Source organism: Lithobates pipiens, unplaced genomic scaffold (genome assembly GCF_037356315.1).
Source record: "Lithobates pipiens isolate NorthernLeopardFrog02 unplaced genomic scaffold, aLitPip1_a1.2 Scaffold_18, whole genome shotgun sequence".
NCBI classification, from domain to species: Eukaryota; Metazoa; Chordata; class Amphibia; order Anura; family Ranidae; genus Lithobates; species Lithobates pipiens.
This window is the reverse complement of record NW_027507758.1, coordinates 150,918,236-150,944,008: the sequence shown is the minus strand read 5'-3', so window position 1 is coordinate 150,944,008 and position 25,773 is coordinate 150,918,236. Positions and strand designations below refer to the sequence as shown.

Sequence of the window (25,773 nt, the reverse complement as noted above, 5' to 3'; positions counted from 1 at the left end):
TGTCTGTCACTGAAACCAAACCGGCCCACTGAGGCCATCGGCCCACCGGGAATCTCCCGTAGTCCCCGATGGCCAGTACATGCCTGGGTATCAGAGTAAAGGGGGGTGAATACATGCCACACTTTTCCGATATTTTTTTGTTTTTGAACCTAGAAAACCATTTATCCTTTTCCTTCCACTTCGCTATTTTGTGCCACTTTGTGTTGGTCTTTCACATAAAATCCCAATAAAATACATTTACGTTTTTGGTTGTAACATGACAAATGTGGAAAATTTCAAGGGGCACTGTATATGGGACACACCATCAATACAGATACAATTGTTTCACACTTGGTTTTCTAGTGCTAGGCGTAATCCATACCAAATGCTGACAGTTAACAATCGAATTTGCAAAAATGTTCTCAAGGTTCATTTTACATGGAAACAAAATTATAAATAATATAGTACTTAGTTTTACCAGATTTGAGGACATTCATATTAATCAGTTCTAGAGGCTGCTGTGTAATAGAATGTATCGGAATACGGGAGCTGCCTTTACCGACTCGTTTTGAGCATGTATTATTCATGGCTATCATCCCTATAGTTGCTTTCCTCCTTAGCCAGTCACTTGCCCATGACAAACATGTGCAGATCAGTTGCCATGACATGTGATACATGTGACAACAGTAAGGTCTCATGTGGAGAAAACGGGGGAGTCATACTGAACACTGGCACCCCAATAATCTGAAAGATTTACAAGTCAGTAACAAAAACGGTCACATTTAAAACGCAGCACTTATGCCTAAACTAGATAAGGCTGCCTATACATAGTTCAGTTTTTTTGTTCAGCCAAACGGCTGAAGAAAACTGAACAGATTCCCCAATCCATGCATTTTTGTATTCGGACAGTGAGGTGACTCCCCTGCCATCAGAACACACAGATCAGCACTGAACTGAACTGAAGTTTCCAGCAGTCCCTTCATGATCGGCCATACATAGATTGAAATATTTCAATCTATGCATGGCTAGCCTAAGACCCATGTGATATAACAGAGGACAGCTAAGAAAGAATTCAGAGATGTTCTAAATATCCACTTCAAAAGACTCTTAATGAGGGCCCTGCTGTAAATGAGTGTCGTAAACAGTCTCAACTCCAACAGTAATAGAGTTACCTTTATAAAAAGTGGTCCTAACAATGCAGGAGAAGATACCATTTAATTAGACGCCATACACACCTATATATCAAAGTCCAGAAGGCTAATCATACACATTGGACCTCCTAGCAGTAACATACATCAGGAATGTATCATAATTGGTATCTAGCAAATCGTAATTTCATTTTGCAAAATATGTTGATTTTCAGATTGTGAAAGCTTGTCAGATGGAAATATTGACATAAAGTAAAACCTTGGTTTTGAGAGCGTTTTGCAAGACAAACACATTTTTTAAATAAATTGTGACTTGATATACAAGCGGTGTCTTGATATACAAGTAGCGTCATTCACAACGGAGTATAAATGGAAGAGAGGGCGCCTCTAAATGTAGCAATATGGTTAAATTTAATGAAGGTACAACATTTAGCAACTCACATGGTCGGATTATCCGACAACACGGTCCGATAGGACACATTCGGATGGATTCTCCGACCGTGTGTACAAGGGCTAAGTATGCAGGCATCCGGGGTAAAGCTGTCCACATAGACCAGTGATGGCGAACCTTGGCACTCCAGATGTTTGGGAAATGTAGTTCCAAAACATCAGGAGTGCCAAGGTTCGCATCACTGACATAGACCATCCTCTGTACCGCCGGGTCTCACCGCTGTCAGTCTGCAATCATGACTGGGAAGACTACCCTGCAGTAGAGCAATCCAAAAGCGAGGCTTGAAGTGCTCGTGGAGCGCAGCGCGGAAGAATGATGCCGGTGCAGAGGAATGGTCTATGTGGACAGCTTTACCCCGGATGCCTGCAGACTTAGCCCTTGTACACACGGTCGGAGAATCCATCCGAATGTGTCCTATCGGACCGTGTTGTCGGATAATCCGACCATGTGAGTTGCTAAATGTTGTAACGTTGTACCGACTGTGTGTGGTATGCATCGGACTGATTCCGTCTGAATATCCGTCCGGACCCAATTTTCCAACTTGTTGGATATATTTTCCAACAAACTGGTCCGATCGGACATACTCCGATCATGTGCAGAGAATTCCGATCGGACAAAGTGCCACGCCTGCTCAGATCAAATTCCTAAACCAAAGCTATTGGCTACTAGCCTGAACGTAGTCCCGTCGTAACGAATAACGTCATCACGTCTGAACGATCGGATTTTCCGACAACTTGGTCGACCGTGTGTATGCAACAGTTTCGGACACAATCCTTCGGACAAAATCCGTCTGACAAAATCCAACGGATTTGATTGGCAGAATGTCCAACCGTGTGTACAGGGGCTTAGATGTGCCTCTTTTATTCATCAACCATGTGGGTTGCAAAATGTTGTATCTTCATTAAATGTAACCATATTGCTACACTTTATGCCACGTACACACGATCAGAATGAATCCCCTACCATTTGTGGATGGACATTTTATGGTTACACAACCTGGTCACATTGCTAAAATCTACTTATATAGACTATAAACTGAAGGACCTATGAATAATTGTTGTGGAACAAATCATCCGAGTTTCCATTATTTCTTATGGGGAAATTCGCTTGGCTATACGAGTGCTATGGATTACAAGCAATGTTTCTGGACGAATTATGCTCACAATCCAAGGTTTTACTGTACTTTCGGATAGTTGGCTTTAAAAAGAGCATAATATTATTATTATTATTATAGGTGCTTTTAAGCTTTGCTACTGTACCAGACTTTGATGGCCTCCACTTTTCAAGCTGACAGGAAAACAATGCAGTGTAAGCAACACAGTCTGCTGCTACTCTTTTACTCACAAGTTGGGGGTGGAGAAATGACATCACTGTATTTCTCAATTATAATAGAGAATGCTGTTTTACCGACCAATTGGCAGGCTGGGGATTTGAGATGACACCACTGTATTTTTCTAACTAAGAATATGGTGTAATTTCTCTGGTTACATGACATGGCAGAGTTGTGTAAATCTCTGGACTGCATGGACAAATATACAAACCCTTTCTTAGGTCAAAAAGCATATATGGATTTTGTCTATATTTAGAGGTTTTACTTGGCATTATTGTGATAAAAAGTTGGTCTAAACCAACGGTCTCCAAACTGCAGCCTTTTGCTTGCCTTTATCCGGTCCTTGGGGCACGATTCCATCCACTGACACCAACCATGGGACACGATTCCTCCCACTGACACCGACAATAGGGTAGAATTCCTTCCACTGACACCAACAATGGGGCAGAATTCCTTCCATTGACACCCAACAATGGGGCAGAATTCCTTCCATTGACACCCAACAATGGGGCAGAATTCCTTCCATTGACACCCAACAATGGGGCAAAATTCCTTCCATTGACACCCAACAATGGGGCAAAATTCCTTCCATTGACACCCAACAATGGGGCAAAATTCCTTCCATGGACACCCAACAATGGGGCAAAATTCCTTCCATGGACACCAACAATGGGGCAAAATTCCTTCCATGGACACCAACAATGGGGCAAAATTCCTTCCATGGACACCAACAATGGGGCAAAATTCCTTCCATGGACACCAACAATGGGGCAGATTTCATTCCACTGACAGCAATGATGGAGCATAATTCCTTCCATTGACATCAACAATGAGGCAGAATTCCTTCCATTGACACCAACGATGGGGCAGAATTCCTTCCATTGACACCAACGATGGGGCAGAATTCCTTCCATTGACACCAACGATGGGCAGAATTCCTTCCATTGACACCAACGATGGGGCAGAATCCTTCCATTGACACCAACAATGGGGCAGAATTCCTTCCATTGACACCAAGGATGGGGCAGAATTCCTTCCATTGACACCAAGGAATGGGGCAGAATTCCTTCCATTGACACCAAGGATGGGGCAGAATTCCTTCCATTGACACCAACGATAGGGCAGAATTCCACCCATTGACATCAACAATGGGGCAGAATTCCTTCCCATTGACACCAAGGATGGGGCAGAATTCCTTCCATTGACACCAAGGATGGGGCAGAATTCCTTCCATTGACACCAACGATAGGGCAGAATTCCTTCCATTGACACCCAACAATGGGGCAGAATTCCTTCCATTGACACCCAACAATGGGGCAGAATTCCCTTCCATGGACACCAACAATGGGGCAGATTTCATTCCACTGACAGCAATGATGGAGCATAATTCCTTCCATTGACACCAACGATGATGCATAATTTCTTCCATTGACACCAACGATGGGGCAGAATTCCTTCCATTGACACCAACGATGGGGCAGAATTCCTTCCATTGACACCAACGATGGGGCAGAATTCCTTCCATTGACACCAACGATGGGGCAGAATTCCTTCCATTGACACCCAACAATGGGGCAAAATTCCTTCCATTGACACCCAACAATGGGGCAAAATTCCTTCCATTGACACCCAACAATGGGGCAAAATTCCTTCCATTGACACCCAACAATGGGGCAAAATTCCTTCCATGGACACCCAACAATGGAGCAAAATTCCTTCCATGGACACCCAACAATGGGGCAAAATTCCTTCCATGGACACCAACAATGGGGCAAAATTCCTTCCATGGACACCAACAATGGGGCAGATTTCATTCCACTGACAGCAATGATGGAGCATAATTCCTTCCATTGACACCAACGATGACGCATAATTTCTTCCATTGACATCAACAATGAGGCAGAATTCCTTCCATTGACACCAACGATGGGGCAGAATTCCTTCCATTGACACCAACGATGGGGCAGAATTCCTTCCATTGACACCAACGATGGGGCAGAATTCCTTCCATTGACACCAACGATGGGGCAGAATTCCTTCCATTGACACCAAGGATGGGGCAGAATTCCTTCCATTGACACCAAGGATGGGGCAGAATCCTTCCATTGACACCAAGGATGGGGCAGAATTCCTTCCATTGACACCAACGATAGGGCAGAATTCCACCCATTGACATTCAACAATGGGGCAGAATTCCTTCCATTGACACCAAGGATGGGGCAGAATTCCTTCCATTGACACCAAGGATGGGGCAGAATTCCTTCCATTGACACCAACGATAGGGGCAGAATTCCTTCCATTGACACCAACAATGGGGCAGAATTCCTTCCATTGACACCCAACAATGGGGCAGAATTCCTTCCCCATGGACACCAACAATGGGGCAGATTTCATTCCACTGACAGCAATGATGGAGCATAATTCCTTCCATTGACACCAACGATGACGCATAATTTCTTCCATTGACACCAACGATGGGGCAGAATTCCTTCCATTGACACCAACGATGGGGCAGAATTCCTTCCATTGACACCAACGATGGGGCAGAATTCCTTCCATTGACACCACGATGGGGCAGAATTCCTTCCATTGACACCAACGATGGGGCAGAATTCCTTCCATTGACACCAACGATGGGGTAGAATTCCTTCCATTGACACCAAGGATGGGGCAGAATTCCTTCCATTGACACCAAGGATGGGGCAGAATTCCTTCCATTGACACCAACGATAGGGCAGAATTCCTTCCATTGACACCCAACAATGGGGCAGAATTCCTTCCATTGACACCCAACAATGGGGCAGAATTCCTTCCATGGACACCAACAATGGGGCAGATTTCATTCCACTGACAGCAATGATGGAGCATAATTCCTTCCATTGACACCAACGATGACGCATAATTTCTTCCATTGACACCAACGATGGGGCAGAATTCCTTCCATTGACACCAACGATGGGGCAGAATTCCTTCCATTGACACCAACGATGGGGCAGAATTCCTTCCATTGACACCAACGATGGGGCAGAATTCCTTCCATTGACACCCAACAATGGGGCAAAATTCCTTCCATTGACACCCAACATGGGGCAAAAATTCCTTCCATTGACACCCAACAATGGGGCAAAATTCTTCCATTGACACCCAACAATGGGGCAAAATTCCTTCCATGGACACCCAACAATGGAGCAAAATTCCTTCCATGGACACCCAACAATGGGGCAAAATTCCTTCCATGGACACCAACAATGGGGCAAAATTCCTTCCATGGACACCAACAATGGGGCAGATTTCATTCCACTGACAGCAATGATGGAGCATAATTCCTTCCATTGACACCAACGATGACGCATAATTTCTTCCATTGACATCAACAATGAGGCAGAATTCCTTCCATTGACACCAACGATGGGGCAGAATTCCTTCCATTGACACCAACGATGGGCAGAATTCCTTCCATTGACACCAACGATGGGGCAGAATTCCTTCCATTGACACCAACGATGGGGCAGAATTCCTTCCATTGACACCAAGGATGGGGCAGAATTCCTTCCATTGACACCAAGGATGGGGCAGAATTCCTTCCATTGACACCAAGGATGGGGCAGAATTCCTTCCATTGACACCAACGATAGGGCAGAATTCCTTCCATTGACACCAACAATGGGGCAGAATTCCTTCCATTGACACCCAACAATGGGGCAGAATTCCTTCCATGGACACCAACAATGGGGCAGATTTCATTCCACTGACAGCAATGATGGAGCATAATTCCTTCCATTGACACCAACGATGACGCATAATTTCTTCCATTGACACCAACGATGGGGCAGAATTCCTTCCATTGACACCAACGATGGGGCAGAATTCCTTCCATTGACACCAACGATGGGGCAGAATTCCTTCCATTGACACCAACGATGGGGCAGAATTCCTTCCATTGACACCAACGATGGGGCAGAATTCCTTCCATTGACACCAACGATGGGGTAGAATTCCTTCCATTGACACCAAGGATGGGGCAGAATTCCTTCCATTGACACCAAGGATGGGGCAGAATTCCTTCCATTGACACCAACGATGGGGCAGAATTCCTTCCATTGACACCAACGATGGGGCAGAATTCCTTCCATTGACACCAACAATGGGGCAGAATTCCTTCCATTGACACCAAGGATGGGGCAGAATTCCTTCCATTGACACCAAGGATGGGGCAGAATTCCTTCCATTGACACCAAGGATGGGGCAGAATTCCTTCCATTGACACCAAGGATGGGGCAGAATTCCTTCCATTGACACCAACGATAGGGCAGAATTCCACCCATTGACATTCAACAATGGGGCAGAATTCCTTCCATTGACACCAAGGATGGGGCAGAATTCCTTCCATTGACACCAAGGATGGGGCAGAATTCCTTCCATTGACACCAACGATAGGGCAGAATTCCTTCCATTGACACCCAACAATGGGGCAGAATTCCTTCCATTGACACCCAACAATGGGGCAGAATTCCTTCCATGGACACCAACAATGGGGCAGATTTCATTCCACTGACAGCAATGATGGAGCATAATTCCTTCCATTGACACCAACGATGACGCATAATTTCTTCCATTGACACCAACGATGGGGCAGAATTCCTTCCATTGACACCAACGATGGGGCAGAATTCCTTCCATTGACACCAACGATGGGGCAGAATTCCTTCCATTGACACCAACGATGGGGCAGAATTCCTTCCACTGACACCCAACAATGGGGCAGAATTCCTTCCATTGACACCCAACAATGGGGCAAAATTCCTTCCATTGACACCCAACAATGGGGCAAAATTCCTTCCATTGACACCCAACAATGGGGCAAAATTCCTTCCATTGACACCCAACAATGGGGCAAAATTCCTTCCATGGACACCCAACAATGGAGCAAAATTCCTTCCATGGACACCCAACAATGGGGCAAAATTCCTTCCATGGACACCCAACAATGGGGCAAAATTCCTTCCATGGACACCAACAATGGGGCAGATTTCATTCCACTGACAGCAATGATGGAGCATAATTCCTTCCATTGACACCAACGATGACGCATAATTTCTTCCATTGACATCAACAATGAGGCAGAATTCCTTCCATTGACACCAACGATGGGGCAGAATTCCTTCCATTGACACCAACGATGGGGCAGAATTCCTTCCATTGACACCAACGATGGGGCAGAATTCCTTCCATTGACACCAACGATGGGGCAGAATTCCTTCCATTGACACCAAGGATGGGGCAGAATTCCTTCCATTGACACCAAGGATGGGGCAGAATTCCTTCCATTGACACCAAGGATGGGGCAGAATTCCTTCCATTGACACCAAGGATGGGGCAGAATTCCTTCCATTGACACCAACGATAGGGCAGAATTCCACCCATTGACATTCAACAATGGGGCAGAATTCCTTCCATTGACACCAAGGATGGGGCAGAATTCCTTCCATTGACACCAAGGATGGGGCAGAATTCCTTCCATTGACACCAACGATAGGGCAGAATTCCTTCCATTGACACCCAACAATGGGGCAGAATTCCTTCCATTGACACCCAACAATGGGGCAGAATTCCTTCCATGGACACCAACAATGGGGCAGATTTCATTCCACTGACAGCAATGATGGAGCATAATTCCTTCCATTGACACCAACGATGACGCATAATTTCTTCCATTGACACCAACGATGGGGCAGAATTCCTTCCATTGACACCAACGATGGGGCAGAATTCCTTCCATTGACACCAACGATGGGGCAGAATTCCTTCCATTGACACCAACGATGGGGCAGAATTCCTTCCATTGACACCAACGATGGGGCAGAATTCCTTCCATTGACACCAACGATGGGGTAGAATTCCTTCCATTGACACCAAGGATGGGGCAGAATTCCTTCCATTGACACCAAGGATGGGGCAGAATTCCTTCCATTGACACCAAGGATGGGGCAGAATTCCTTCCATTGACACCAAGGATGGGGCAGAATTCCTTCCATTGACACCAAGGATGGGGCAGAATTCCTTCCATTGACACCAAGGATGGGGCAGAATTCCTTCCATTGACACCAAGGATGGGGCAGAATTCCTTCCATTGACACCAAGGATGGGGCAGAATTCCTTCCATTGACACCAAGGATGGGGCAGAATTTCTTCCATTGACACCAACGATAGGGCAGAATTCCACCCATTGACATTCAACAATGGGGCAGAATTCCTTCCACTGACACCAACGAAGGGGCAGAATTCCTTCCACTGACACCAACGATGGGGCAGAATTCCTTCCACTGACACCCAACAATGGGGCAGAATTCCTTCCATTGACACCCAACAATGGGGCAAAATTCCTTCCATTGACACCCAACAATGGGGCAAAATTCCTTCCATTGACACCCAACAATGGGGCAAAATTCCTTCCATTGACACCCAACAATGGGGCAAAATTCCTTCCATGGACACCCAACAATGGAGCAAAATTCCTTCCATGGACACCCAACAATGGGGCAAAATTCCTTCCATGGACACCAACAATGGGGCAAAATTCCTTCCATGGACACCAACAATGGGGCAGATTTCATTCCACTGACAGCAATGATGGAGCATAATTCCTTCCATTGACACCAACGATGACGCATAATTTCTTCCATTGACATTCAACAATGAGGCAGAATTCCTTCCATTGACACCAACGATGGGGCAGAATTCCTTCCATTGACACCAACGATGGGGCAGAATTCCTTCCATTGACACCAATGATGGGGCAGAATTCCTTCCATTGACACCAACGATGGGGCAGAATTCCTTCCATTGACACCAACGATGGGGCAGAATTCCTTCCATTGACACCAACGATGGGGCAGAATTCCTTCCATTGACACCAACGATGGGGCAGAATTCCTTCCATTGACACCAACGATGGGGCAGAATTCCTTCCATTGACACCAACGATGGGGCAGAATTTCTTTCATTGACACCAACGATAGGGCAGAATTCCACCCATTGACATTCAACAATGGGGCAGAATTCCTTCCACTGACACCAACGAAGGGGCAGAATTCCTTCCACTGACACCAACGAAGGGGCAGAATTCCCCCCATTGACACCAACGAAGGACATTTTCAACTCCCAGAGGACGCCAGGACATTTTCAACACTGGTCCCTCTAAAATCTGAAGGACAGTAAACTGGTCCTTTGCTTAGAAAGTTAGGAGACCCCTGGTCTAAACCCTTGTCAAACGTTGTCTTTGGTGGTTTCACCTTTTCTGGCACATCACTACCGCAATTTGTGACACCAACATGCGAATACTGCACTAAGCACTACACAGCAATGTTAATGCAAATCAAATAAAACAAGGCGGCAAATAAATATCTGGTTTTCCCAGGTTGATTTGCTTCAATGTGTTCAATAACAGAACTGGAAAAACAAATGAGAAAAAAAAAAAAGAAAAAGAAAAAAGAAAAAAATTCTAAAGCTTGTTCCTGCTTGCAAGTATGAAAAGCATACAGAATACATATTTATGCAAATGCAGGCAAAGTACAAAATGAACACTGACAGTCATTGACAATGCATAACACAACATCACAGCGATAAATCCATCACCGCACCTTTGTGCTATGACGCATAGAAATGCATTTATATTTTACTATGGCATCTATGAACCCCAAATCACAGGCTTGTGATATACACATTAGTGGAGGAACTATAGCTGTTCTGAAGTCTTTTTATAAAAGGTAATTATGTTTTGTTTTGTTTTTTTTAGCACTGACAGTTGTTTTGTTTTGTTTTTTATGACAAGCATTTGAAAGCTTCATTGTCTTCCTCAGGTCGAAGCAGTACTGAGTAATGTTTTGTATATTTAAAAATACATGTGAAAGAGATCAGCTTAAAGCAGTATCACATTGCGGCTTACCAATCATAAGGCTGCTTTCACACTGAGTCGCTTTACAGGCGCTATATCACTAAAAATAGCGCTTGCATAGCGCCTGTAAAGAGCCTCTCCTCTCACTGGAGCAGCACACTGGCAGGGCGCCAAAAAAAGTCCTGCCAGCCGCATCTTTGAGGTGATCTAGGAGCGGTGTTTTGAAATCAATTGGCAGTGGCACTTTGTGGGCCCATTTAACCCTTTTTTTGCCGTTAGCGGGGGTTAAAAGCGACCCGCTAGCAGCCGAAAAGTGCCACAAAAATGATGGTAAAGCACCACTAAAAATAGTGGCGCTTTACTGCCGACGCCCCCAATGCCTCAGTGTAAAAGTAGCCTTAGATGTGGTGGCTGCATTAGTTTTCTTTTTTGTTTTTTTTCCCCTCTGTTTTCATCTGATGATCTGGCCAGTAACAAACCTATTAAAACAGTGAGACACCACTCTGGAGGAAAGGAGGCACAGCGGACAGCAGCATAGTCAGTCTGGGGGGACGGGAAGGGAGGGGAGCGTTATATGTACCAGCAGATTTAAATACACTAACAAACTGAAGCCAAACTCCAGCTAATGCTTTATAAGCAGTTATAATTCTTCCTTTTGGGATAAATGTGTTATATAAATAATTAAAAGCTGATCACAATCCGTTCAGGCCCGCCTGTCAGTTTTTCAGGCGGACCTGAACGGATGCTCCATAAAGGTCTATGAAGCGTCGGATGTCAGCGGTGACATGTCCGCTGACATCTGACCCGCTCCGAAAAAGTGTGACGGAGGAAAAAGCTATTTTTCCATCCGTCATCAGATAGGATCGGGTGACGACGGACACTGCGGTCCGTCGTCATCCGATTTCCCATAGGGGAGAGCGGCGCTGTGACAGGTCCGCAGTGTGCAGAGACGGACCTGTCATCTTCCTGCTCAGCGCAGATTGCTTCCGGCGATCCCCGCTGAGCAAGCGGATATCCACGGGGCGGATCAGCACTGATCCACCCCATGTGAAAGGACCCTTAGTGTCAATGTTAAATGGTTTGTCTCATCCCTGTAACTGATACATTCTGCTGAAGAGCTTGTTCTTTTGAAAAACAACAAAACTACAGGGTGGATGAACCAGAAGAAAATAGAAGAAAGAAAGCCTAAAAAACAAACTAATGCAGCCATCACATCTAAGAATTGTTAAGCTGCAATATAATAAAAGTTTGCTTTTGGGTTTAATACCACTTTAATTAATTGAGTCTCGAGTGCTTTGTGTTTTAACACAGAGCTGAAATTCAATTTTTTCATCCTAACGCCTGCTCTTGTTGGGTCATGGCAGGGGCGTAACTATAGGGGGTGCAGCAGTAGCGCCTGCAACTGGGCCCTGTGATGCAGGGGGCCCATGCAGCCCCCTCTACATATGGCTGGCAGCAGCATAGGCAGCTAGGGGTACCAGTGCACCATGCACACGGGTTGCTGGAGGTGGAGGGTGACTAGCAGAGCTCCATGCTCGACTATCGCACTGGCTGCTGCTCTTTAGTTGTGCATTCCCCGCATGACCTGTGTCCTTGGCCGGCTCCTCAGAGTACCCCTCTCCTGCTCCATGCATTGCCGCTCAGTCCGATGTCTGTTCTCCCCAGCCAGAGTCCCGCCCCCCCCTGAGTCCGACCCACACTGCACTGCATACTTCTCCCGGGTAAACAAACTTTAAGCACACAGATGCAGTGCAGCCCTATGAGAGCCCCCCGGAGGACACTGCAGGCTTGTCTGCCAGCCCCCCTCCTCCCCCGTCATACACAGATGATGAAAGGTCTCTCTCGGAGATATGCTGATCACCTGTCCAGCACACTGGATGGAGCCCAGGCCAACATGGATGAGTGCGCGGCCTGCAGCTTGGTCATGGTGAGTGAGAGGACCCCATCTCCCACACACAATTACATACCCCCCCATCTCCCCCTGGGGACCGGGACCCCTTCTCACGTGGGGACAAGGACCCCCATCTCCCCTGGGAACAGGGGCCTCGTCTCACCTGGGGGCAGTAACTTCATCTGCCCTGGAAAAACGGACCTCACCTCTTCTGGGGATGGGGACCCCATCCTGCCTAGGGACAGTCCCCCAATGGGGCACCTAAAAATTAAAAAGAAAATAATAAAAAAAAAACTACTGATACCAGTGGTGGAACTACAGGGCTCACAAAGGTCATACCTGTGACCACGCCCTGGAGTTCCACCGCCGGACTCGGGGGGAAGGGCCCTGGCTGGGGTTCAGGGGGGCCCTTCATGGTTTCTTGCATCAGGGCCCTGAAGGTTCTAGTTACGCCACTGGGTCATGGCTAGGGTTTGCGCTTGATTGGCTTGCACCCCTTTTCGGGAGAGCTCAATACAAGTGCTCTGCAAGTGTACATAAGAGAGTTGGGGTGTGTGACTAATCCCCCTGGTTTTACTGCCTCTCCCCCTTAGGCTGCAGAAGTAGCTGATGGGGGCGTAACCATGCAAAAAATTTATCCCAACTGTCACACTTGACAGGCATTACCACCACCCACTGGATAAGACCTAATCAACTGAATGTATAGGGATGCTACACCGCGGTGCGGGCCCTTAAGAAGCTAAAAACAGGTGGTGCGGAAGGGGCATAGTACCTCCTTGCCATCTGTTAAAGGCCCTCTAAAATGCATTCCACCACAGCTGATTCTTCAGGGATGCATTTACATGGCTGTCAAACTGGGACCAGCGGCTGTGTCCGTGCAGCCACTGAGTCCCATTAGGCGTGAAAGCACCTGAAAAACGCCCGAAAAACGCCCCAGTGTGAAAGGGGTCTTAGAGTGAAAAATATCACCAGCACACCATGGGTCTTCAAAATTGGGTCCAAAGCTATATTCAATGATCACATTGTTACAGCAACGTTCCAGAGCCACGCAGGACCCCTTCATCAGGCATTATAGCCATGAATAGGATTGCTTGCACGAGGACAAATGGAACAACTGGGCATTCTACGAGGGCAAATGAGGCCCTTTGCATGGGTGTACGATTAAGCATGGCCTTGTGAATGAGGCCTAATCCAAAACAAGAATGCAGGACAGATACTTGTTTCAGGTTTCCTTTCCTTCTACAGGCAACCGCAAGCAGCAACTTCCGATACCTGTGCGCAGACACCAAAATCACCAATGTAAACCAGAGGTTCTGTATTGGGGGAACAAATCTCTGATTGTCACTGTGTAGGAGTCCCCTTTCTGTTCTCCTCACTTCCCTAATGGCACAAAAAGTAAAAAACATCCTTAGTGAAAAACTGGAAGTTGAGGAGAGACAGAAAGGGGAGACTAGACAGTGACGCCTCAGATGGTTTATGAGGCAATTTGCTGGTATAAAAAAGATGGAGGCATTAACATCCTGAAAATGAAGCCTGTATAGTTCTTTTCTACTTTTGTAGTGCAAAGGTGGCTCCTTTGTGTTGTTTGTCACACTCCACCCAATGTTGACATTATTTTTCCCGCCATCCACCTGCATACTTTCTAGACACACAATACAGGTAAACTGATGTGTCCTCAGAATGGAGATGAACACAAACCAAATACTACACAGACCTGGACAAACAATGATAAATGTGTGTGGAAAGCAAAAAAGCATTTTTTTTTCTTCCTGTTTCTTTCCTTTTACCTCATGTCAAAGAGACACAACAGGACATGACAGGAAAGTGAGTGCAATGCCCTTGTAGGCCTCGTCATGACATGCTTGTGTTTTTAGGACTTTTCTAAACACCTGGAAACGCATGCAATGGTTTTAAATAGTAGAATTCACACTGCGCGTTAGGTGCATTCAGTTTCGATGCGTTTAGAATGCAGTGCGCTCAGCACAGATTGGCTACTCTGAATGCATGTAAATGCAAACACATTTAAACGCAGGCAAACTTAATGTGGGAAGCATATAGTTTGGTTAGACTTTCCATATAATATCTCCTGTGTTTTAGGCTGGGTTCACACTGCAGCGGTGATGAGATCGGATGTGATTCGCACCGCACTGCAGTGCAAATCACATCCGATCTCTGTGCGATGCGAGTTCAGCCATATAAATAGTATGGCTGAATTTGCATCGCATCTGGCCCAAACTCGCACAGGACCCTTTTTTTGGTCCGCAGCAGAATCGGATCGCATGGGTGTTCACACCATGCGATCCGATTCCTGTCCGAGTTTGCAGATCGCACTGCGATATGCGAACTGATCTGGGGGTGTCATTAACGTTTCACTGACACTCCCAGCAGTTCGCATAGGGCAGTGTGAACTGCCGCCGGGAGGCATGCGATGCGGGAACCCGCCGCGGATTCGCAGCGTTTCCGCATCGCTGCAGTGTGAACCCAGCCTAAGGCTGGGTTCACATCTAAGCCACATGTGGCTCACAGCAGGAGTCCAGTGCGTCTCCACTCACAGTTTCAGGCCTGATTTCAGCCCATATTTTTGGCTGAATTTGGACCTGGAAACAGACCAAAAGACACACTGGACTCCTGTGCAATTCCCTCTGGAGCCGCTGCAGAGATGTGTCAACCAGCTCCATAGAGAGCCGGTCACAATCTCCTGAAAATAGATTGAAATAAACAGCACTCGTAGGATATAAAGCAACAAAGCCCCTAGGGCAATGAACAGTAAAAACAATGATAAAAAAAAATATTGCAGCAGCTATTGCATGGGTACTAAACCCTGGAATATGGAAAAACAATATAAACAGCGATTGCAAAACGTGAATGAATACAATGAATACACCATAATATACATGATTTACATGAATGACTATGTAAATAAAGTGTTAAAGGGTTGTAAACCCTTTACAACCACTTTTTGCTGCAGGTAAGCCTATAATTAGGCTTAGCTGTAGCTACACTGGATATCTCCTAAACCTGCACGGTTTAGGGCAGTGATGGCGAACCTTGGCACCCCAGATGTTTTGGAACTACATTTCCCATGATGCTCAACTACACTGAAGAGTGCATGAGCATCATGGGAAATGTAGTTCCAAAACATCTGGAGTGCCAAGGTTCGCCATCACTGGTTTAGGAGATATCCCCTGTATTCGCATGCACCAAAGTCATCGGCACATGCTCACTGAAGCAATGACATGTACGTGCCATTGCATCAGTTAGCCTGTGCTGTTAGCAGCAGCTCACGATGTCATCGCAGCTCCGGCCAGCACAGTGGTGTAGTGGTTAGCACCTTCAACTAGCAGCAATAGGGTTGCTGGTTCAAATCCTGACCATGACACTATCTGCCTGGAGTTTGCATGTTCTCCCTGTGCCTGCGTGGGTTTCCTCCGGGTACTCCGGTTTCCTCCCACACTTCAAAGACATGCTGGTAGGTTAATTAGACCCTCTCCAAAAAAATTGGCCATAATATGTATATGTCAATGTTGTCAGTGTGTCGGTACTCTACAGGTTAAAGGACCGTATAAATAGCTGCAGGTGGACACCAGTGGCAAGAAAAGCGCCCTGAGGCGATTCAGTTCATATAGGTAGCGCTATACAAGTCATTCATTCTGGCCAATCACAGCACCGGAGCCCGTGATACACGGAAGTAACTCCGGAGCGGTGAACGAGGAAGACCGCTGCGGGGACTTCGATCTCAGGTTAGTAATTCATAATGAGCTAGTATGCTATGCATACTAGCTCATTATGCCTGTGTCTTGCAGGTTTTTTTCTTTACAGGGTTTACAACCACTTTAAGTGCTCAAAAAAAGTGCATAAGTCCTTCAATGTTATTGCTGGTGCTCCACAATTAAATGGTACTGTGTGCCACACTCCCCTGTTGTGACCCCACTCACCAAATGGCAAGGACCCACAGCTTTGCAGTCTGGGGTCAAAAAGACTGTTTATATGATTTTAAGATAAATTGTCTAGGAGATATTTGTAATATATGTATTTTTTGTTAAGCTACTTTTCTTGGCATTATTCTATCTAAACATTTAGTTTTAATTGTATTAAAAGCTTTATTGAAAAATACGGTGGTAACAGGACATGATGTCATATTAAGGAAGTTGGTGCTTTGACACCTAAGAGAATTGGCTATTTCCTATTGGATTGTGCGAGAGGAGGGACCCGCTCTCGGGTATAAATTGAATACATATGTAAATCATGCACAGTCAGAGTCTCCTAATTGATCCGATTGGATCCAGAGCTTTTTGACCCCTGACTGCAAAGCTGTGGGTCCTTGCCATTTGGTGAGTGGGGTCACAACAGGGGAGTATGGCACCATTTAGTTGTGAAGCACCAGCAATAACACTGAAGCACTTATGCACTTTTTGAGCACTTGGCACTTTATTTACATAGTCATTCATGTTATATTATGGTGTATTAATTGTATTCATTCACGTTTTGCAACCGCTGTTTATATTGTTTTTCCAAGGTCACAATCCCCTGCTATGCGAATTGGAGAAAGTCCAATTCGCATAGGTGTGAACCCAGCCTAAATGAACCAAACGCAGAAGGCAGTGTGAATGCAGACTTAAACAGTGGTCACTGGAACTAGTGTCCCCATTGGAAGATTTCCCCTCTATTCCTATTCTGATGACAACTCAAAAATGTTGATTTTTCCCTTCAAGCACTGAGAGTATGAACCTATTTAGCTCGGACAGAGACAGATACAAACGTGACAGAAGTTCTATCCCTGTCATACTGGGCTGTACCTGTCATTCTTTAGTATGTAATGAGAATACAAAGTAATCATGCATGAAATTAGGAAATTGTTATCACTTTACGAGCCCAAATGTAATACTTTCACTGACAACTGAAACATAACAGTACTTCACACAATCACACTGGAGATTCAGGCCGATGTGAACTGTAGCAGGAGTAATCTTCTGATTCGGACTGCAGCTCTGAACGGCTAGGTACAGCCACCGGCCCCATTCACAGTGGTGTAGCATGGGGGGCAGCCGGTGCAGTCGCCCCCAGGTGCAACATTTAGAGGGGCGCAGACAGGGCTGGCGCCACCATAATGCAACTCAGGCAGCTACCTTAGGGCGGCAGCATGGGGAGGGGCAGTAAAATCCAACTCCCCAGCCACTTGCTGGGCATTTGGATTTTTTAAAATACCTATCCCCCTCAGCAGGCAAACTAAAACCTCCACGTTGCACAAAGTAGGAGGGAGAGCGCAGCCTGGAAGTTTTAGTTGGCCTACTGTTTAGCTGCGGTCATCGAGAAAGCAGGGAGAACAGATCCAAGCATGCAAAGGAGGGCAGAGCGGTGGGCGGATCCTGATACCAAGAGTTTGCAGGCAGGCAGTAAGCGCCACTCTGTGCATGGGGTGTTTAAATCAGGCTGTGGTTGCCAACAGAGGAGGAGGAAGAGGTCAGGGTGGAGGAGGCCCCTAGATGGCTGTTGCAGCTGTCACCGGAAATCTTGCTGGAGATACGTGTGTGTGATAGGGGAGTGGAGGGATCTGGTGGTGTATCTGGAGGTGCGGTCAGAGTAGAGGGATGGGAGGGGGGTGGTGTATCTGGAGGTGCGGTCAGAGTAGAGGGATGGGATGGGATGGGAGAGGGGGGTATCTGGAGGTGTGATCAAAATCTAAAAGTCCGCAGTTTAGGGGATGCAAATTACTTGCCTTGCCCTGGGAGCTGACATCACACGCTATGCCACAGCCCGTTCACTTTAATGACAGGTGGCCGCAGGTATTCACGGCTCTCTGCACAGTCAGCAATTACTTGCAGTGATTGCTATTGGGTGCATTTTGGAGACACATGGACACAACCACTCAACTATGTAGGAATAGGAGGGAGTATAAATGCAGCTGAGCTGTGTTTTTATTGCCCCTCCCAGTCCCAAACCGCTCCCCCTTAGCGAGGGGCAGTGGATGGGGGTGTATACATAACACAGCAAAAACTGCCCCCACCCCTCCGTTGTATTGGGAGAGTAATATCACCATTGAATTTGACCCATAGAACCTGCATTCACTATATCTGGTCTCACACAGTACACAGAACATGGAAATGCAATTATTTTAGTAAATATAAACTGCTAAATACCTTTTCTCATCAGCAGTATATAGCAGTCTTGTGACTTCTGTCAGTGTCTGGTTAAAGCTTGTAGGAGTTTTCATTGTCCTCTGATTGTCCTATGAGGTTGACCCCTGCCCCTCTGTCTGGACAGTGCTGAATGGCCCTGTGTTGATCACATGCACATAAAGAACTTTCTAGCAATACAAACCAAACTGAGCATGTGCAGAGTGACTCCAAGGCTCTGTACTATCAGCAGATGGATTGGGGACTGTAGAAGAAAGGGAGGATCAGAGAAGACATGCGCAAACAGCCTTTTTACACAATGTGGAGGATTAACCCCTTAGGTTCCACAGTGAGTAGAACAAGTGTGCTTTACTGCATATCCAGACTGATTTTACTGGTGTGGGTTTAGTAACACTTTAAAGACTCTGTTACACCAGAGGTGGATCACTTTCCAGCGGCGTTTTGACAGCTGGCGAACCCCCTAAAAACCTGAACCGTTGCTCTTAGTTGTGGAACGGTTGTAGTTGAATGAATCATGTTGGGCAGGTGCTACTGCTTACCATACACGACGGGGATCAGATTTGCAACTGTGGCAACTGGCTTATGAATGAGCAGTAAAAACGCGGCCCAGCCATGTGTTTTTAACGCCATCCAGCTGCAAGTGTAAAACACAGTTTAAAAGAGATTGTACAATCTGATTGTATGGGCAATTTACTGGAGTATACAATAAGATTGCACAGTAAGTACAGTGATATGACAGCTGATCGTCCATAGCGCTATGTCTATCACTGTCTCAGCATGCAGGGCAGTAGATGGACAGTGCAGTATACGGTAAGTACTCACTCAGAGTGGTCCCAGTCCCGGACTCGAATAGCAGACAGTCCTCCCTATGTCGGGACTCCAGTAGCAGACTGTAGGGATCATGTTTGATGAGGATCCGGAGCCCTTTGCTCAGTGCCATAGCGGAGCTGTCAGTGATCGTCCCATGAATCCCATCACATCACCATTGTCCATCCGTACAAGTCACATGACCCCTCCATGCAGACAGACCAGGACACACAGATCGCACTCCGGGTTCGGTTCTTGGTGTCACCAGCTGGATCTCCTTCCTATATGTCTCTGCTCCAGCTGTGTCCATTCCGGGGAAGTCTTCTACTCCATGACCCGCTCCGCACCCCCCGATCCCTCCACATTCCACTCTCACCCCTGCCTGGGAATTTACTTTATTTTCCTCCCTTCTGCACTGACTCCTCCTTACAGTCTGCCCAGGTCATACACTGCCTCCTAGTGGAGGCCGGCTGACATTACAAGAGGCGCATAGTGAGATCTATTCTAGTCCAAGGTTGGCTTTAGGCGTCATCATGCTGCCCCTGAAAAGTCACCTTCTTGTGTTGAGCGTGGAGCTGCCAACGCCTTTAGATTTTTATTACAGGTATTTACATAGCCATGGGCAACATTTTTGAGAATGACACAAATATTAACCACTTCAATACTGGGCACTTTTCCCAATTCCTGCCCAGGCCAATTTTTAGCTTTCAGCGATGTCACATTTTAAATGACAATTGCGCAGTCATGAAACACTGTACCCAAACAACATTTTTTGTTCCCATAAATAGAACTTTCCTTTGGTGGTATTTGATCACCTCCTGGGGTTTTTATTTTTTGTTAAACAATTTTTTTAAAAAAAGACCTAGAAGTTTGAAAAAAAAAAAAGTTTTCTTTGTTTCTGTTTCTGGCACTGATAGGCGGCACTGATATGCAGCACTTATGGGCATTGATAGGCGGCACTGATGGGCACTGATTATAGACCCTGATGGGCAGGGGTGGACTGACAACTCATGGGGCCCCCGGGCAATAGGAGATTATGGGGCCCCCAGGCAATCTGAGATTATGGGGCCACAAAGTACACACACAGTACACACACACACAGTATACACACACATACATGTAAACATAGTATACACAGACATGTTTCTATTGGCTGAGAAGATACTGGAGAGGTGGGACAGCTATAATCTCGGGATTTTTAGACCAAAAGGAGGGACATTTCAAAGACAGTACACACATACAAACACAGGTTTTTACATACTGTCCCTGGTTTTACTGAGGCTGGCAACCCTTATGGGGCCCCCTAGTGGCTTGGGGGCCCTCGGGAAGTGCCCGAGTGGCCCAATAGTCAGTCCGCCCCTGCTGATGGGCACTTATAGGCGGCACTGATAGGCAGCACTGATGGGTGGCAATGATGATTGCACCTCTAATTGCACCTCTAATGGGCACTGATTGGCAACTCTGGTGGTTATGGGTTTGCATACCATGTGGTCCTGGGTGGGTATGCGTCATGGGCATATCATAAGTGTCAAAGACTTTTATTTACAATTACATAAAGTTTATGCAAAGAGTCAATATTTGCAGTGTTGACCATTCTTTTTCAAGACCTCTGCAATTCGCCGTGGCATGCTCTCAGTCAACTTCTGTTTCACATCGGTGGCTGATGGCAGCTAATTTTTGCATAATCAATGCTTGGAGTTTGTCAGAATTTGTGGGTTTGTTTTTGTTCACCCACCTCTTTAGGATTGACCACACGTTCTAAATGGGATTAAGGTCCAAAATGTCCATGTTTTGTTCCCAAAGCTACTCAGTTATCACTTTTGCCTTTTGGCAAGGTGCTCCATTCTGGAAAAGCCATTGTTCATCACCAAACTGTTCTTGGATGGGAGGGAGAAGTTGCTCTCGGAGGATATTTTTTTCCTTTCTTTATTCCTATTCATGGCTGTGTTCTTAGGCAAAATTGTGAGTGAGACCACTCCCTTGGCTGAGAAGCAACCCCACTCATGAATGGTTTCAGGATGCTCTATTGTTGGCATGACACACGACTAATGGTAGTGCTCAACCTTTCTTCTCTGGCCAAGGTTTTTTTCTGGATGCCCCAAACAATTGGAAAGGGGATTCATCAGAGAAAATGTCTTTACCCCAGTCCTTAGCAGTCCAATTCCTGTACCTTTTGCAGAATAGCAGTCTGTCCCTGATGTTTTTCCTGGAGAGAAGTGGCTTCTTTGCTGCCCTTCTTGGCACCATACCATCCTCCAAAAGTCTTCTCCTCACTGTGCATGCAGATGCCCTCACACCTGCCTGCTGCCATCCCTAAACAAGCTCTGCACTGGTGGTGCCCTGATCCCGCAACTGAATCAACTGTAGATGGCCCTGGAGCTTGCTGGACTCTTGGGCGCCCTGAAGCCTTCTTCACAAATGCAATGGAAGTGTTATTTTATAGGATTAAGTTCATTTTCATGGCAAAGAGGGGCTTTGCAATTAATTGCAATACATCTGATCACACTTCATTTGGAGTATATGCAAATTGCCATCATGAAAACTGAGACAGACTTTGTGAAAATAAATATTTGTGTCATTCTCAAAACTTTTGGCAACAGCTGTACAATGCAATACATCCTGTACATTCACACCGGTCCCTGCCCTCAAGAGCTTACCATCTATGCTCCCTATCTCACATGCATACATTAAAAAGTTTTTAAAGGGAAATTAGAATTTTTAATAATACACATCTTATACTTACCTGCTCTGTGCAGTGGTTTTGCACAGAGCAGCCCCAATCCTCCTCTTCTCAGGTCCCCCGTCAGGACTCCTGTCCCCCTGCTGAGTGTCTTCATCACACTTGTGTGGGATCAATCCAGAGTGCTCCAAGAGACAAGGGGTAGGCAGAAGGGGAGGCTGCCCTGAGCTCTGTGGTATCATATAAGGGGGGTGGGGCGCTGCATCGAGACTGCCTGCCTACAAGCTGACAGGAGTATTGGAAGAGAGGGATCTTTTGTTTGGGAAGAATTTGGGCTTGCAAAAATTGGTGCTTGAGGGTAATCCTGTGGATTAGTGCTCAAATTTGCTTGGGGGGGAGGGGGGGAATGCCGTTTGGCATCTTTGCCTTGGGCACTAGATTACCTTGTCCCAGCAATATTCCCAACTTTGGGATACGAACGAGGGACACCTATTGGCAAAAGTATGTAGGCATAGGACACAACCCCTGCCACGCCCCCTTAGCCACTTGACCTTCATAAGATTTACCACCCTTCATGACCAGGCCAATTTTTATGATGCGGTACTATATTAGTTTAACTGACAATTGCGCAGTAGTGCGACGCTGTACCCAAATAAAATTCATGTAATTTTTTCCCCACAAATAGAGCTTTCTTTTGGTGGTATTCGATCACCTCTGCGTTTTGTTTTTTTGCGCTATTAAACAAAAAAGACTGACAATTTTGAAAAAAAAACACTTTTTTTTTACTTTCTGCTATACAACGTATCCAATAAAAAAAAGTTAAAAATCTATTATTTTTTTTTCAGAAATGTAGGCCACTGTATTCTGCTACATATTTTTGGCAAATGTTATAGCATCTTCAAACTGTGGAACATATTTATGGAATTTTTTTTTCTTCTTTTTAATACTAGTAATGCCAGTGATCAGCAACTTATAGTGGGACTGCGATATTGTGGCAGGCAGCCAGTCATTAACTGACAGTTTTGACACTTTGCCGAAAGGAGTGATGCTAATACAGTTATAGTGCTAAAAATCTGTACTGTCACTGTACTAATAACACTGGCTAGGAAGGGGTTAAACTTCTAGGCGATCAAAGGGTTAACTGTGTTGCTTTTACTAGGGGAAGAAATTGATTTTATTCCCTGCTTTGCAGGAACACATAACCCAGCCCTCCCCTCCATTCCCCCCCCCCCGTCAGAATGGCGATCTGCCTTGTTTACATTGGCAGATGCCCATTCTGTGTTCTTTTTCGATGATCGGCGGGTGCCAGAAGACATTGAGTGCCGAGCACCTGCAGATTGGCTTCTGCTGTGAATATTCACAAAATGTATTATAGTGCAAACAAATACAATATTATACCCATATTTTTAGTAAACTATAAAAGATGAAGCTGCATTGAGGAAATGGGTACCAAACATGTCCAGTCTTATAATTTGAGGACGCCCGTGGAATTGCCAAAAAGGAACAATGGTTTCCAAAATTCTCCACTGCGTTAGATCTCATTCAAACACTACATTCCCAAGAAATGTTTCACAAACCCACCTTAGCAGCAAAAAAACCTAGACTAAAGCCAGCCATAGACAGTTCGAATTTTGGCAGGTTTAGCAGGGATCGGATAAGTTTCTAACCAAGTATGGGCAGGCTGAACATACCCAAGTAGTTTGATTGATCGATCCACTTGGGTACAACCAGCATGTCGAATATTTCATACTATTATTGCTAGTGGCTATACCTGCTAGCAATAATCACTGTGTGTTCTCCCGGCTGGGACGGCTGCGGGGAGAACACAATAGCTTGACAGGAAGGATTCCCCCATCTGACTATGTTGCAGGAAAGAAAATTGCTCAATCTATGGCCGGTCTAACCACTTGCCGCCCGCCCACCATCAAATGATGGAGGAGCAGTGCGACTCTCTTTCTTGGTGGACATCACAGCCCGTCACATGTAAATAAGGAAGTGCCATTCCTCGCCACACACTCTATCAGTGCCGATCGGCAGTATCTCCTCGCAAAGGGAGACCAGAGCAGGTAATCAGGGAACAGGAAAGCCCCAGCAGTGCCCATTAGTGCCACCAATTAGTGCCTATCAGTGCCTATTGCCACCAACCAGTGCCCACCAGTGACACCACTCAGTGCTCATAAGTGATGCCAGTCAGTGCAACCTTTCAGTGCCCCAGTACCTGCTGATCAGTACCGCCCATCAGTGATGCCTATCCATGCTTCCTATCAATGCCCACCACTGCCACCTATCAGTACCCACCACTGCCACCTATCATTGCCCATCGGTGCCGCCTATCAGTGCCCATCAGTGCTGCATATTAGTCACCTCCTCATCAATGCCACCAAGTGCCGCCTCATCAGTGGCCATAAGCACCACTTCATCAGTGCCCATCAGTGCAGCCTCATCAGTGCACATCAGTGAAGGAGAAAATCACTTAATTACAAAATTAGTCTTTTTTTTGTAAAAAATAAAATACCACCAAAAGAGAGCTCTATTTGTGTGAAGAAAATTATTAGAAATTAATTTGGGTACAGTGTTGCATGACCGCACAATTGTCATTAAAAGTGCGACAGCGCTGAAAGCTGAAAAATTGCCTGGGCGGGAAGGGTGTGAAAGTCCCCAGTATTGAAGTAGTTAAGCTGCCTGCATCCAAAGATGCTCATACATCACTGTATGCATGCAGATGGTTGTCTGTGCGGTGATACAAGTACAGTCGCAGCTTTTTAACCAATTTGCACAGGCATCTGTACATAGACACCCGTTAGTCCATAGAAATTGCCTGCCACATAGACACATGGCACACTCATGCTCTATGGGCTCTCTGACTTAGGGCCGGTTCACACTGGGGGCGATGCGAGGCGACACGACTTGCCTCGCCGCGACCTCAGCAGCGACTTGCAAATGACTTCTGTATAGAAGTCAATGCAAGTCGCCCCGAGGTCGCCCAAAAGTAGTACAGGAACCTTTTTTCTAAGACGGAGCAACTCGAGTCACTCCTCTTAGAACGGTTCCATTGTACAGAACGGGGGCGACTTGTCAGGTCGCGGCACGGCAAGTCGTGTCGCCTCGTGTCGCCTCGTGTCGCCCCCTGTGTGAACCGGCCCTGACAGGTGAATAATTGAAAACTCTGTATATCTTTATTAGTGTAGAATGTTGTAATCAATCAGGTAAAACAATTATCAGTAAAAATAATTATCACGAGCAAAGAGCTAAAGATAATTTATCACATAAATAAAATCAGTTTATATAACATACCAATAACTATCAGGGTATTTATCAACACAATCCCTGAGATGTGACTCAATTAAAAGGAATGAAAAAAGGGGAAAAAACAGGAAAGAGGATGCTAAAGAAGTAAAGGAAAAAATTCCACTTGAAAGCGCAAAGATTGTTATAAAGTAGCAAAGTGGTAACAAAGAA

The 25,773-nt window shown here is 45.9% G+C and overlaps 1 protein-coding gene across 1 annotated transcript in view; it reads right to left on the bottom strand.

Annotated features, from left to right (window-relative positions):
- The window catches only part of SYNJ2 (synaptojanin 2), a 203,928-nt gene extending 183,876 nt beyond the window's left edge, over positions 1-20,052 (bottom strand). The window contains exon 1 of the mRNA XM_077486270.1: positions 19,650-20,052. Coding sequence (XP_077342396.1) covers positions 19,650-19,767 — 118 coding nt within the window. The 5' untranslated portion in view covers positions 19,768-20,052. The remainder of the gene's footprint in view (positions 1-19,649) is intronic.
- Positions 20,053-25,773: the final 5,721 nt, after the last annotated feature.